The sequence below is a fragment of the Lynx rufus genome, unplaced genomic scaffold (genome assembly GCF_022079265.1).
Source record: "Lynx rufus isolate CCGP_SWC_20201006 ecotype Redwood Valley unplaced genomic scaffold, mLynRuf1.p SCAF_8, whole genome shotgun sequence".
Classification (NCBI taxonomy): domain Eukaryota; kingdom Metazoa; phylum Chordata; class Mammalia; order Carnivora; family Felidae; genus Lynx; species Lynx rufus.
This window is the reverse complement of record NW_025814896.1, coordinates 96390655-96407433: the sequence shown is the minus strand read 5'-3', so window position 1 is coordinate 96407433 and position 16779 is coordinate 96390655. Positions and strand designations below refer to the sequence as shown.

The following is a 16779-nucleotide window of genomic DNA, read 5'->3' as shown; positions in this document are numbered from 1 at the left end:
ATGTTGCTAAATACCCTACAATGGACAACCACAACAAGCCCCCTACAAGTAGGCATTATCCAAGCTAGGGTAGACTAAAATAGCCTAATGGAGCAAGCCAAAAGGTTTTCCAGGAAAGGGTCCAAACTGACTTCCAATACTGGGAAGCTTTCACCACAGTGTATAAGACTCTCTTCCTTCTACTTTCTAGACCAATTTTTCCCCCTAAGTGTGATCCATGAGTTCTCTGCATCAAAAACATCTCAGATGTGGTTTCAGAACAGTGGAGCCAGAACCCAGAATTCTCAGCAGAAATTTATTTGCTACTCATGTGATTCCTGTACAGATTGTAACTTGAGAATCACTACTTCATTTCTCTGTTGAGGTCATTCTCCTCTGTGTTGTCCATTATCACCTCTCTGTAAGTGATTCCTCTATGACAGACCTTGGCTGGTTTTTCACTACTACACATCCAATGGCTTAATTGTAGTAGACATGGTGAAAAAAAACAAAAGGCACTTATGTCATCAAAAAGACTATCATCTTTTAGAAGAAACAAGATAAGGAAAAATAAAATTAGCTACCCATTTATTTAGCACTTGTATATTCTGTACGCTGTGCTAAGTGTGTGCCACATATTAACACATTCAATTCTAATAACACAATAAAGTAGATACTAATATTTTCACTTTGCAGCTAAGAAAAATGGAGCTCAGTGAAATCAAACCACTTGCCCAAGGTCACAAAGCAACTACTAGAAGTCAGAATTATACTTGTGTTCTATTTAGTGGAGGGTATACATGGGCAAGAACTGCTACTCCATGCATATCGCTCCTGATTTTTCAGACTCCTCATATGCTGTAAACAGAAATTGTTGGGGTAGGAGAATAGATGTGCCTAGGATATCCCTTTAATTTAAAGAGTGCCAACAACCAGGAAGCACACTATTTCACCCTGTCACTTCTTCTCCCTATGGAAAACACGAGCAGTCACCTTGGATCAAAAGATGAACTTGAGAGGGGTTCCTGTGTAGCTCAGTTGGTTGGGTGACTGACTTCAGCTCAGGTCATGATCTCGCAGTTTATGAGTTCGAGCCCTTCGTCAGGCTCTGTGCTGACAGCTCAGAGCCTGGAGCCTGCTTCGGATTCTGTGTCTCCTCCTCTCTCTACCCCTCCCCTGCTCACACTCTGCGTCTCTCTGTCTCTCAGTAATAAATAAACGTTAAAAAAAAAGATGAACTTGAGAATAGAGGCCTACACTAAGTAGAGGGGACCATAAATCAGAAGGACTCTGGGTGTCTGATGATTCTGAGTTCATTATGTAGGCCCTGAACTACATACATATAGACTTACTCTATGTGATAGAAAAATAACTGTATTTGGAGGTTTTAGCATATGGAGCTGAATCTATACCTAATTAAATTATGTGAAAGGTTTTGTTTAAAATGTTAACACTATTATTGGGAATTAATAATTTAGGATAGTTAATTAAAGGACAATATTTCACATCTAGATGTAATTAACATTTTAATGTATCATAACCTTCATGTGGGAAAGCAAATGAAACCAACTCTGTCTCTGTGGCCCCTTTCAAATTCCTTTTTGAAATAAATTACTAATTTGACTAATTCAGCTATTTTGAAAGAAATTCTGTATATTTCTATACCATAATCTTTAAAAAGTCTACATAATATACTAGAAAAATTTTTTAAATGACAAAGGAATTAATTAAACTAGAAAAAAAGATAGTAAGCTAATGTATTAAGCACACATTTATATGCTTATTATGCAACAAATGGAAAAATTTAACACTCAGACACATTTCCTACCCTTATGGAGCTCACAGAGTAGTTAGAAGACATATAATTAAATAAGTTCTTACATTGCAGTGCCCTACTAGGAATGAAAGAAAACACATCATGCTGTGGGAGAATGTCAAGGAAGGCTTCTTAGGAAAATCATGGTATGTCATAGCAGCACCTGGATGGCTCAGTATGTTAAGAATCTGACTTTGGCTCAGGTCATGATCTCATGGTCCATGAGTTTGGGCCTGCATCAGGCTCTGTGCTGACGGCTCAGAGCCTGGATTCTGTTTCAGATTCTGTGTCTCCCTTTCTCTCTGCACCTTCCCTGCTCATGCTCTGTTTCTCTCTCTCAAAATTAAACATTAAAAAATGTATAAATAAATAAATAAACATTAAAAAAATAGAAGCACCACAGTATGTCAGTCACTAACTTTGCGACTTCCAGGAAGTTACTTCGATTCTCTGAACCTCATTTTCCTAATATTTTTAATGGGGAGGACAATGTTTCCTCCACAAGGTAACTGTTAAAACACATTGCATAGTGCATTTAAAATACTTAGCACAGTGCCTGGAAATACTGAGCCCTCACTGCATCTTAGCTAGTATAATCATATTATTAACTACATACAATTGTCCTACTGTCCTTCTAACTGTATTACTATTCCAATTTATAAAGCAAAAGCAAAAGCTCAGATTAGGAATGTTGCCCAGTAGCACCCAAATTGTAAAAGACAGAGTCGGTTTCTAAATTCACAACTAACAATAACACCTTGCTTATAATTTTAACATCTACCTTAAGAGAGCGTGGTGTACTCTGTAACTTATTTTTTAGGTAGCAGACATCAAAACTATGTGGCTGTTACTGTTCTCTGCTTGGCTTTTATTCAGGTAAAATGCTAGGCCTTATTCACGTAAATAATTTTTCCTGGCACATCTTCTAAGAACCACTCAAGATTATGTTTGCCTGGATTGGTGTGATAAAGCCAGTAACAGAGCTACATATCCTTCGTTAAAACAACAACAACAACAACAACAACAACAAACAAAAAACAAAAAACCTGTAAGATTTTTTTTTAAAGTTCTTTAGGTAAACATGCCAAAATCAATTTGCTCAATTAATGGCAGGTACTGGCACTCTACCAGTCGACTGCTTCTAGTACGTGATAGCATCACCATCTCTGTCACAGTGGTTACTGCAGTTGTCTGCACAGAGGTGAATATGGAGAAAAACAAAGTTCCCTATCACCTCTTGACCGCTAAACAAGTTCTCAAAAGCCTACAAAAGATTCTGGCAATCTGAAACAGGAGACCTGTGTGCAAAGCAGGTTAAATCCAGAACATACTCTCCTTGCTGTAATCTGAGGGCCACCTCCTTCCAGACCAGGGTTCATCCTCATGTCTTGGCCAAACGTAAAATACCTCCTTAGTGCCTTTCTTTTTCTTGCATCTTTGAACACTTGTGTAACTTTTACACAGACTGATGGGTATAAGATAATAGCTGTTATCCATGAAGAAAAAATAGAAGAAAAAAAAGCCCTTGCAAACAACTGTTGATTCAAACATGTAGTTAGATAATTAATATTTTTCAACATAGATCATATAGATTAGGCTCTGTATTAGCATGAATGCTTAATTTTTTTCAGTCATAATGTTAATGCTTATTTATACATTTCTCTTTCAGTGAAGCTCCCCTAATCAAAATGTAAAAGTAGCTAAATAGCTCTACTAAAAAATACCACCCAGAAATAAATATTGCTCTGGACCATTGTAGAACTTAGTTCTGGACTTCATTAACTCTTTGTATTGGAGCATGAAAATGAAAGATGTAATTTTTATAGTCTTAAATGTTTATAGTCTTATGCCTTTCCTTCAAGGAGATATAATAGCACCACTTGGCAATTCTTTACACTTAATAATCACCATTCTTAGAACGTTTTTCATACTTAATCAAAATTTAAGCCAATTTTCCCAAGAATATTCTTATATTGTCTTTAAATCCTATTTTCCCTAATATTTAATCTTAATATTTTGTTTCTTTTTTTTATGAAACTTTTTCCAAGAACACAGAAACATAATGATTAAGTTTTGTTGCCTTGTAGAGATTCTGAAACTTGGGGTAGGATGGAGTAGTTATAGATTCTAAGAACCTACTCCCTATGATCTGATTCTAATTCAACAGGTCTGTATCTTAGGCTGGATTTTAGCAGTCTCTTCCCACCATTTGCTGGGTTTGGCATGCAGATGATCTTTTGATCACTTTGAGAAACACTCATTAAAATCCGAATGGGTCAGAAAAATTTCTTTGGCATCCAGACCCCACTTTTTCCCCAACTTTTTTTTTCATTCACTTGTTTTATTTTTTATTTTTTAAAATTTACATCCAAATTAGTTAGCATATAGTGCAACAATGATTTCAGGAGTAGACTCTTCAGTGCCCCTAACCAATGTAGCCCAACCTCTAACTCCATTTTTTACTTTTCTTCATCTTTCCATCCAACTCTGACATTTTCAGGTCCAGTTAGCACAGAATACATCTATACCTCAAAAACTATAGGCATTGTATTTCTCTTCTGAGCTAATCCTATCTCTCCTCTTCTACCTGGAAAACTATCTACTTATATATCAAGGTTCAGAAACATATTACCCCCTTTATGAAGTTTCCTCTTCCCCCTTCTCTTCCGAATGCCTGTATCACTTTGTATGTATTTCTGTTAGAGTGATTATAATAATCTATTGTAGTTACTGTTTATAGGTCTGTTTTCCATGCTAATTCCATATTCATACACAGATCAGTAAATAGCACATATCATTTACCCAATAAACATTTGTTGAATTATAATCTGATACTAGAACCACCTCTAGAGATACTACGAGGTCAGGGGAACAGTTGCCATCTTTGCAATTATTCTTTTGAGACAAACATAATTCTTATATCTCTAACTTCCTTTAACACTTTATATTGTTTAAGTTTTACCTAAGTCCTACTTGAACTTTTTTGGGAAAAATTATTTCTAAGAGAACCCAGAGTTTGATCACACTACTTCATCCTTCCCATATACACTAATTTCACCTTTGAAAGGTATTTTCTGAGATGGTATATTCTAGAAATTAATTTTTATGTCATGATAGGAAATTAAGAAACATTTTACTGGATGATACAAACTAAATCCTTAGAATCTGGGATAGGTGATAAAGCAATTCTGCTCATGGAATTCCAGTCTATTAAAAAGGTCAAAGTAGGAACTTAGATGGCAAGAAATACAACAAACTGCTAAGTGATGCTAAGTATACACTGAAAGCCACCTATGAATCTACAGCAGCAGAGAAGTTTTCAAACATAAGTGTGCTTCTCTTGTCAATTTGGCACATCATGCCCAAATGAATAACCTCTTTCCAAGTGCATTGGGGAAGGAGGCTTACATAACAATGTGCAGTTTTAGTGTTTAAACCTGCTCAACACTGGCTGTCTGAGAGCAGTCTGACATAATTCCTGCTCAGTACACAGAGAACCTTCTGTTTGCTTTGGAAAATTGTCCTGCTTACATGGATTCTCCAGCTAGTGGGCATTTCCTCGTGGCCATCCGACATTTCTAAATGATTCAATGGTAATATAATCCCTTTATCCAAAATGATAATCCTTTTCCACTTTTGTCAGAAAATCAGAATGCCTTAGTGCTAGAGTCACCTGTACCTAATTCCTCCCTTTTATTTAGTTCTCTTCCTCCGTTGTGGCTGTAATGATGTGACCTTTTGTGTAACTGACACAATGGCTGCCTAATTATATCTTAATAAATAATCTTTGCACTTCACTCACTTTCAGCCTCCTAAATTCTTCTAAACAGGTGTATCATATATTGTAAAGTCAGCATATGATTAAGGGAAAAGGGGCTCAGGAAAAGTGAGGGGCTGGACTATAGGCAAACATTTTGATACACGGCTTTGATACTTGCCATATCTAAACACAAGACCTACTCTGCAAGATTTACAATTCCATGGTCTTGTCAACCTGAAATGCTTCCCTGCCCTCCTTACGTGCAACAACACAAATCTAAACCATTGTGTTCCAAATGACTTGAAGCCCTCAGCTTCTCACAAAAATTTCCCAGTGCAATCCAGTCTACCCAACACCACAGGAATGTATCTTAGTTCTTAGACATGTTCTGTCTTCACCTCTAAGTTGACACTTGGCACGTATCTGGACACCCAAAAAGGCTGCACATTCCTCAAGAGCAGAAGCCAGGCCCCACATGTCTTTTATCCCCCATAACACATTAGTACCCACCAATTCCCTACTCATCAACCCTTCCCAACACTACAAAGGAATTCCCACAATACTGCAGAAGTATTTTTTTTAAGTTTATAGTCCCAATGATACCTAAATCTTTCCATTACATAGTAGATAAGGATTTTTTTTATCTCAAATAATCAGAACAACAAAATTATGGAGTTAGAAAAACAAATCAGTCTTCCAAACCAACACATAGCTAACATCACAGGTTTGATATTGTCCATTTAAAAGAATGGGGCCTACTTGGTAACATTCCATCAAATATAGGGTACATTCTAAGACCAACTTTGGACTGAAATTTTCTTTTTGGTCTAAACAATTATATGTCTCCTACAAAAACAATGTCTCATCAATGAATCAGTCTTTTTCCTGTAAGCAATTTCTTGAAAAATATATTATAAAACCATACAGTTTTAGAGCAGGGATACTTTAAGATATATCCCATAGATGACCTATCATCATTTTACAATGAGAAAATGGAGACCTAAATGATCTATGTAATTTTCTTGCAGTCACCTAATTAGTCAATGACAGAAATGGAACTATGATGCCAGTGTTGAGACCCTAAATTAATGCAATTACTGTTACACTTCATTGTTTTGTTTATACCACAATATACAGTAGTTTTAAATTAGAGTTTTGATACATACAAATGGATTTTAAAAACAATGAACACCACTATAAATGAAACATGCACATGAAGATAAACAAGTGCATGCATAATGCATTCCATGATAGACTCTCTGAATTTGCACAAGTGCACAACACAACTGTTCTTAACTCACGAAGTTTAAAGATGATTATATTCCAAGGGTTTGTAAAATATGAGCATTTCTTACCTGGCAGCTGTATGAGGGGTTGATAAAAGACATTAAACACTTGAGCTATGATTAGACATTATATTTTTCTGGCACTGAAGGTTTCCTCCTACCTGGGTTTGAGGGGATTAGCAGTTTTAAAGGAAGGTAGGCCAAAGACTTGAGAGGGATCACCCAACATATAAGACTTTGGCATTGTTACCCACATTGCAGTATTAAGTTGGCTGTAGTTAATTATCAGCTAAGTATTCCCATTTGCTAGTTATGGCTCCATTTTTCCTTATTGTGCCTGAAATCCCTACTATTACAGTGACTTCTTTAAGTTAGAAAGCGTAGGTGGGAAAATCACTTGAGAAGTTGCCATGCTACTCTTCCCCAGGTAATGAAAAAAACAGTATTAACCTTAGTGCATTTGAGCTGTAAGGAATGCATAATTTGGCAGGGCAGGAGGGAGAGAGGGTCTTGGCATAACAGAAAAGCTAATGCTGAGAAAGGACTCCACCTTTCAAACTGCCTCCAATTTTCCAACACCAATATCCACACATAGTTAACTAGGGATGTATAATTTGAAAAAAAAAATGAATGATACCCTCTTAATATATTTCCTAATACCCATGATCCACACAAAGAAGCTTTTATCCTACCCCATGAAAAGTAACAGGGCTTCACATTCTGATGGTCCAAACTGTTTTAAAAACACCCACCCCAATGCTTTTCAGCATCCCTTGAAGATTTAACCACCTCCATGAACTTATTTTGCCCTTTTATATAAAAGCTGGTATCTTGACAGTTTTAATAAGTACTCAGGAGAGAATAAGGAAAGTGGAGGAAAAATGCTCACTCCAGTTATCTTTTCTTTCTAAATACTAAGGCATACAAAAGAATTAATCAGCATATAGAAACCCAAATGAAACAAAGAACAGTGACATTTCACAGCTCCTAACTACGAAGAGAACTTACAAAACAGCATCAGTGTTATGACATGCAACATCAACAAAAAAAGGTAGCAAATTTGGTAGTGACGCCTTGAAATAGCTTCACTCTTAATCTTGCAAGAGTGGGGACTCCTTTGTTTTCATAAATATTTTAGTCTTTGCATTAGAAAGTTTTCATTTGTTTACATCAAAACCAAGTTCATTAATTCTTTATGTATCAGTTTCTTCACAATTTTACCCCATAATTTTAGAAGAGCAGACTGATTCTCTGGGCCAACATCAATTAAGGATGTTTTATGACCCTGTAATCTTTCAAACAAAGAAGAATACACACTCTTAACTAGCCTTCCTTAAAGAAGCTCACCAAAGGACTACAGAATGGGTTCATTCCACATATGCAATGACTTTCACTCCCAATGGGAAGAAAGACTAAGAAATAAAGGAATGAAATACCATTTTTCCTTCTCAAGTTTAGATCATGCTTGAAGAATGTATTTGTGCTATGTAATTCTTGACTCATACAAAGAATAAATAAATAGATCATTTGCCCAAATAGTAAGTAAAGAAGACTTGAGTGGTCGTATCTTTACTTCTTTGAAACCCCATCCACCTGCTTTCAAAATTAATGTTTACAATGAAACAGATTACATTAGAAAGCAAAGTTACTCACCATGGAGGAATCACTGCTTCCACTCCCGATCGGAGCTCCCTCAGCACAGGTTGGGAGGTGGGTAGAAAGTTGACTAGCCCTGCCCCCATCTATGACATCACAATCTACCTCATAAAAGGTAGTGAAAGTGCTCTGAACTCCTGTCTGATTTCCGAGAGATACAGAAAAGAGTGAGTGAGAGAGAGAGCAAGAGAAAAAAAAAAAACGTACCCTATTGGGAAGGGATTGGGGAAGTGGAAGAGGGAGGGGGTCATTGGGAGAAAGAGGCATATGAAGGAATTAGGTGCTGAAAGAGATATGGGTGGGCATCTGTGATATTAAGCAGCCCAGCCATATGAATTCCTCATTGGCTCTCTTGAACAGATAAATGGACCATTTTGGAGAAGGAGGATGAAGAAGCACCCTGCCTTGTCAGGCATTGTAGGGGACAATCGTTGTGGGTTCAAAGGGGATGAATCCCCTATTTAAAGCATTGAAGATCACCAAGAGAGAAAGCAAGGGCTACAGCTCTTAAAGCTTGGAACGGTATGTGGGGAATCTCAGATGTCTTTCTTGGAAGTTCCATTGCCCTGCTGTGTGACCTTCATTAAGCCCTTGGCCTCTGCATGTGCAGCCAGTACATGGTACTAAAAGGATACTTACCTCTTTCATTGGAATCACTGAAGAACTAATGAATTCATTGTTGCTACAACTGCAATTCTTTTTACTCTTCCTTTTTGTACCCAAGGAGGGGCTGTGTGACAGGCACATTTTAAAAGATAAGCCAATAACCAATGCCTATTTCTACTTCTTAAGATTTTACCTTCTGCATGAAATATTACTGACAATTTTGACCAGTTTTTCTCTGTGTAGTGAATATAACATATATATGTATATATGTAAAGGGGGTAAATAAAGCCCACCTTCAAAACTGGAGAAAAATCGAATGGGAAGATTTCCATAACCATAAGGTCCCTGCACTACCACTCTCAGAGGTCAAATTTAAGTTACCCAGTGATGTTAACTGACCAAATGTGTGTCACATGCACTAAAGGTATAGTCATATAGTTATAGCTTTGTTTAACATCTGAGTCCATTCTGGTGGGGGGGGGATGGTAAATTAGGCACTATGGGAGAATAATGTGGAGAACATTAAGGTATTTTTATTTTAAATGGAGATTTAGAAGTTAAAAAACTATGAACTACTCAAAGTTGTTGAGTGGGTAATATGACAAAAGGAAGGAGTAGTTTCAAAGAGCAGGTAGGTTCTGAAACCATCCACATGGAAGCCAGATCTTCATTTGCCCCGTGCAATATATGAAAAGTGAAACTCACTATTCCCACAGAAAATATTTTAGTAAAAGATTCAAAATTATAGTTTACAGTTCATGGCATCATAAATGGGTAAAGCCCAAAGCATGTTTCTGTGTGTAGATAACCAATATTCATGATTAAAAATTTTTTCTTATGTTTTAAGCCAATATAATTCTATTTTTAATCCTGCCATTCCTAGATCACGAAATATGTAAGTGTATTAATGATCACAATTTAAAAATTAAGCAGGGGCACCTGGGTGGCTCAGTCGGTTGGGCATCCGACTTCGGCTTAGGTCATGATATCACGGTCCGTGAGTTCGAGCCCCGCGTTGGGCTCTGTGCTGACAGCTCAGAGCCTGGAGCCTGCTTCAGATTCTGTGTCTCCCTCTCTCTCCGACCCTCCCCCATTCATGCTCTGTCTCTCTCTGTCTCAAAAATAAATAAACATATTTTTTTAATTAAGCAAAACTGGTAGATTAGGGAGCATTTTGAAACATAGATGCTACTAAATTCAAACTGATAATGGATTTGGCAACATTACTCCCATATTTTACTTCAAAATAAATGTTAGAGGCATTTAAATAATTTCTTCAGAAAATTAAATACAATAGAAAAAATATCTGGCATTTATGGAAAAATGGAATTTTTCTAGTATTTGATGTTTTCTGTACTTATTAGAGAAAGCAGTGATATCCTGCTTGTTTTCCTTCTTGTATTATTGTATTTCTATTTTCAGTAATTCTAAATCTAAATTCAGCTTCTATATTCAACAGCTTTATTGTGTGAGTTTTCACAATTAATGGCCCTATGAAGTTTTATTTTCTTCCTATTTTTACTCATTGGATCATTGACTAGTTGGCTTATCCTTGCTTTTTTATGCTTTATGATGATCCCATTTGTTTAGAAATTAGGCATCTCCTGATTTTCCCATTATAGGGAACGTGCTATTCATTTATCTTTATTTTTCAGTTTCAAAAATGATTATTATGTATTAGAAGCTTATTTGTGTCATCTCACCTTTCATACAAAATTTAAAGGTCGTTATTATAAGATTACTGATTGCAATTGTTCATTCTTCCAAGAAACACCTTAACAATATTACTACACAACAAAGAAGGTATATATCTGCCAATGTTAATATATCAGAATAAAAATGGAGTTAAACACTTTTTAACTATTGAAAGAAAACAAGTTAGACTTATAATTTGTTGATGTTTCTTATTATCTATTGCTTATTTGGAAATGGAGCATGACTTCAGGAACCCAATGCAAAACTAGGCTGCATCAAAAGGATGCAGAGTGGTGAACTGTGCTGACTTTTTTAGGTGATTTAGTATGATTGATCGCAATAATGTCTTTAGTTATGAGATTAGTTTAAGAAAAACCAAAATGAACTTTCTTTGACACAGAATGCAATGCCAGGATCAGATAATTTCCAATTCTTCTTAGGATTTAGCCACTTGACATTGTTTATGAACACTGTCACTACAATTATGGATTTGATGCATACTCTCTATGACATCACATAAATGGATGAGTTAGCCTTTCAAGACAAGATATGAAATGATTGTAAGATTTGAGTCAAGAAACTCCATTACTGAAGTCATGGTTATAATTTTATTCTGATCAAAGAGATGTAGGATTGGTTTCGTCTGTTGAAAAAAGGTGTATTTGTTTAACTTCGTGCAAAAGATCGAGAAAAGTCAGGTGGGATAATTTGTGTACTCCAAAAGAATAATCAAAAGGTGTCTTTATAAAGTAATTCATTGTGTAAGACATGATCAGGCATTGGCATGCAATCTGACCAAAATGTTATTATTAAAGAGAAATATCTCAGCAATAGAGAATCTAAACAATTTTGATAGCAATGGATTTTAATCAGGAGTTCCTAGATAAAGAGATTCTGTTCTGAGTTTGTTTTATGATAGTGTCTGACATACATAGCCTTGGGCTTAAAAGAGTATATGGTTCTTAGAAGATGATGCTGCCTGGAACTTCTCCAGGAACTTCTCTCAGTTGAGAAATAGATTTGCAAAAGGAAATGGATGAAAGAGGTCAAGATACAGATTGTGCAGATTTGACAGAAGATCTAGTCAGAGTTCCACTCAAGTTCATTATCAGCAAGGCATCTGCACAGATGAAGGTATTCAGAGAAAAAGCAATAATGTAAGATGTAGTATTGATGATGAAAGAAAAGATTACAGTACAAATTAAGTAAGCGTGCCTTCAAGAAAATTGGATTAGGATGAAATATTTGAAATATATTTATTGCCCAGAAAGAAAATGACTGTTGAAGATAGAGTAAGACAATATGTTCCGAAGCAGTAAAAGAAATCTAAACTAAGAAAACCACACACTGCCCATCCAGAAGTCTTTCCTATTTGTAAGATACATGGGCCATAACATGGCACATATTTCTCTCCTAAGGGCTGTGATAAAAGCTATATTTTATAAATCATTTAAATTAAGCTGGAGAAAGCATTTGACAAAATCTGTAGGGACAGAATGCAGAAGATAGTAAGTTAAACATGCTTTTATTTCTAGAATATAGTAAACCAAGAACAACAGTGAATACACAGAGATAGCCATCAACAGACACCCTGCTATTCTTGCTGAGAATGCTAAACAGTAAGATGAGAAACTAAATGGAAAAAAGAAAACCCAATGGATTACACAATCTAACAAAAGCACAATGGACAGAAAACCTTATCCTTTTTCATGGAAATTATTTGCTATTAGAGAGGAAGGACTTTGAATACCCTCACCCTACAGATATTTAACACTGTGCCTTTTTAGTTGGAGCACCATAGAAATGTTGTTCGATGAATCAGAAAATGTACTATGTGAAAAGGAAATACAACTCATTGAAGCTCGGATTGTTGGTTTGTCATTAGAACTTAGGAACAACATACAGAAACACTAACCTTTTTCTAGAAAAATATGGTTGTCAAAAAATTTCATCACATCCAGTACCAAACGTAAAATCCTGTCTCAGTTTTCCTATGGAGTCTCTTAATTTGCTTTAGTTTGAGTCATCTGAGGTAATTGAAAATGGTGCAAAATCAGTAAGATCCCCAGATAATATCTAGTGTATGATTTTAATATTTATCTTCTGTTTATGTGTATATTCTTGTATCAATTTATTCACATTTTAGCTTCTTTTTCTTCCAACTGCCTCAGTATCCAGGAATTCTTGAGGTATATCCAAGTAGGAACAAGAAAAAAACAAAAACATCACAATGGATTTAGGTAACTAATTCAAAATAATGTATTTCTTGACTAGAGCTGACATATCCAAGTGTACACAGGAAAACCAGAAAGCATACACTAAATTACAGATACTATTTCAAACATAAAGATATTCTACCCAACACTGTAGCTTCCCATAATAACTTGGTTCAACTTAAGGGAACAGATATTATCTGGATTTGTTCTCACATATCGACAACTAGTTAAAAATGAGGAGACAGCTCCTAAGACACTAGACATTATTTAAAATATATTAATAAATAACATCTAACAATGAAATCAATGATAACAACTAGCATCTCAAAATTAGAATAGGTCTCATGGGAAAATGTTATAAACCAGCACTGCTTAAATAGGTTTGCCTGTGTCTCACAGATATCAAAAGATGCAAAATTAGTGTCCCTCATCCAGGTACCTGCCAGATGTCTAATTTCCCAGTTTTCACAAAATATTGCTAGTCGTTGGCTGCCAAATAATGCTCTGAATATGAACTGAGATCCAAAACATTAACTGTGAATAGATTAAGGTGTGGATCACTTGCCTTCTTTTTGATTAGAGGCTTTCAAAACTTGAATAGCTTTAAAACCTAAAGAAATGGAAGTTCACTGACTGAATGACAAGTAATGGCACTGACATTTCTGAGGCAGAGACATTCTTCTTAAAGCCACTAGCCACTTCTCCTCTGACGAGCAATAATGAATGCCCTCAGACCAAAGTATAAATGCCTCAGAGTACAAGTTCAGGTGATGCACTCAAATTAATCCATTGAGTAGATCCAAGTTAGGTCAACCCATGCTTCCACCTATGGTAAAGAGTTATTTGCTTGGTTCGTGTTCCAATTTTGCCACAAGAGAGTCTGTTTTCTCACTTTAAAATGAGAGCATTAGAATATAAAGTCTGTTTCTATGCATAAAACAAATCAGTTTAATTTCATCAGTGAAAAAACTGATTTTTTTCAATGCATAGAATTGATCAAATTGATAGGTTTAGGGCCATTGTCACTAAGTATGTAACTAAAGAGCTTCTTTAACAGAGCAATACACCATCCTCCTTTGCACAAAGACTATTTAAATTCAGGGAGACACCTATACAGGTGTGGTATACTAGACTCAAAACTTGTTATGATGCCTGGCACCCAAGGAGATTTTTACTTATAACATTCCCCATTTCCCATTTCTTCCACATGTAATACCTTGAGTTTGTCAAATGTCACCTTTATAACACTGGGAGAAAGAATCTGCACTGAAAAATCACTTAAGGGTTATTTTTCTCTGAAGGTTTGCATAATTTAGGTTGTACAAAATCAGTGGCCATGTACACTGATATAAATGTAACAGAGGAAGACTTAATGCAGGAATCAAAACTTAAATGGTTATAGTTTTACTGTCATAACAGATTGAGAAGGTTAGGTTTTTCAGAGAAAGATTGAATTATTCAGCAACCCATCTTAGTAGTAAAGTATATGCAAAGAACTATGGCCATTCTGCCAATGATAAGTACTTGTTTAATTTTCTTAGTGTTACAGAATATTTCCACCATCTTTCCATCCAGATTTATAATCTAAAGTTTGTTTTAATCTTACTGTCTCTAGATCTGGCCTCTCCTACTGTTGCATAGTTCAGGAAAGTCTGTTAAGCCCAAATACTTAATGGCCTACCCTCTGAAAAATCTGGAGAAAATTCTTTGTAACTGCAGTTAATTTCCTGAACACATACCCTTTTGTTCAAGTGAAGCAGAGAAATGTATTTCAAATCCAAATTGAAATAGCAATTTAGATTTGTTTCCATTACTACTACACTCTGATCAGTGGAGATCAAGAATTGACAATAAACAGAATCAGAATATATATATAAAAAACTCTTTCCCCAAAAAAGTGTTGCTTAAAGTACAAGGTTACATAAGTAGGTACAATGCTAATTCCAATGACTGCTTCGTATCATTACAAAATACTAACACTATTTTTATAGAGGAAATATAGAACTTTTCAAATAAAATGCAATTCTCATCTCAACAAATCACATTTAAAAAATATATTTTAAATATATGTAATATAAGTGTATAAAATATATATTTTAAAAGATATAATACATATAGCACTGTACAAATAATTCCCACATTTTCTTTTCCCTAAATTTTCTTGGATCAGATGTGTCACAGTTGTCAACCACTTGTTCAGTTCCTAATTACTGCTTATTTGAGGATAATAGAGTAAATATCAAATCATGTGTATTTGTTTTATGTGCATGTTTGTGCACATGCACATATGTATCTTTGGTTATATGCCATAGTAGGTAGGATTGATTTGGCCATTATCAGTTTCTAGTAGTGTATTAATGGTTTTCATTTATTACCATGAACATTCATGTTGATTTTGAGTCCAATTTTTTTAATGACATAAAACAGGCAATAAGGACTGTAATTGACCCCTTATTCTCTAATATTTTTCTTTAACAATTCAAATCCTACCAGCATCACAAATTATTATTTTCTCACCTTGTCAAGCTTCTCTCCACAACCCAATTGATAGAGATTTAAATTTGGAAAGGAGAGATTTAAACGGCAAAGAACAAAAGTGCACATTAGGGCAGGTTACTCCATTCCTCAGGAATAGGGCAGGGCTCCATTCAGTCAGTCTGAGAAAACTAATATCCCCACCTCGAAACTCTGCTCCTATATTTTGTTAATATGAAAAAAAGACATTTAAATGCAATAAAATCTTTCAAAATTTGTAGCATTTTATGTGGGGTCAACTGTAAGTTACAATTTGTGTCCTTCCATCTCTGACCTAAACAGTGAATTCCTGTCCAGGGTAGGGTTATTGCTCTTTTGTTCTGACTTCATTGTTATAATGAGACTCCTGATGTAGTTGAACTTCAAATAATAATAATAATAATAATAATAATAATAATAATAATAATAGTAAGGCGCAATTTCTCAGATTTATCAGAATGTTTGATGTTCAGCATTCTACATTCTTAAATTCCACCTTACTGTTTCCAATCTCATTCAGAAAAATTCACGAAGTACAAATGTTAGGGTAAAAATAATCAAAGGTTATTTAGAATGATTTTTATGTCTTCAGATCCATGTGTACATCTTCATTTTTACATTTAAAAGAATCCATTAAATCCTCTGAAACCTAGTAAATAAAAATTAATTAAAAACACAACCATCAAATATACAAGTAATATCCACATCACAGCTTTGGAATTTACTTGTATGCAAAATATATTTACATACTTGGAAAAAACTTTGCTCAATTTTCCTGCCATGATGAATATAATGCTATCACATTTAAGGGATATTACCTTCACTAAAATAATTTACGATACGCTATGGTTAAATTTATTTTTTTTTTCTTCTTTCATGCCTCTTCTCTCCTATCCTACTCTCATTTCTTCCTCTTCTTTCAACATTCCTCTTTCCAAAAAGCATGTAAACTGACCTAAGAGATTAAATAAACAAACACTAAGCCAATAAAGCCAATTTATAAACTAATGGATGTTTAATATTCTGGACTTCAGTTTCTTCTACTTTCACTTTAACATTTCTGTCACTGTTAGTTTTTTGGGTTTTTTGTTTGTTTTTTGTTTGTTTGTTTTTTTAAATTTTCTCTTCCCCATTGACCTCCTTAGCAACCACACAAATGGCGTAAGCTGAATTGGCTCACAAATGCATCTTCTACTTTGAGATTTAGTAAGAATGGCACCTTTTGCCTGTTAAGAAGGATTTAAGCTAATA

The 16779-nt window shown here is 35.1% G+C and overlaps 1 protein-coding gene across 7 annotated transcripts in view; it reads right to left on the bottom strand.

Moving 5' to 3' along the window:
- Positions 1-16779, bottom strand: part of CTNNA2 (catenin alpha 2) — a 966176-nt gene that overhangs the window by 22256 nt on the left and 927141 nt on the right. For 3 of the 7 annotated variants that reach the window (XM_047068620.1, XM_047068618.1, XM_047068619.1), the window contains one exon: positions 8495-8638. The exons of the other annotated variants lie outside the window; for them this stretch is intronic. In XM_047068620.1, coding sequence (XP_046924576.1) covers positions 8495-8638 — 144 coding nt within the window. The remainder of the gene's footprint in view (positions 1-8494; positions 8639-16779) is intronic. 7 annotated transcript variants of the gene reach the window in all.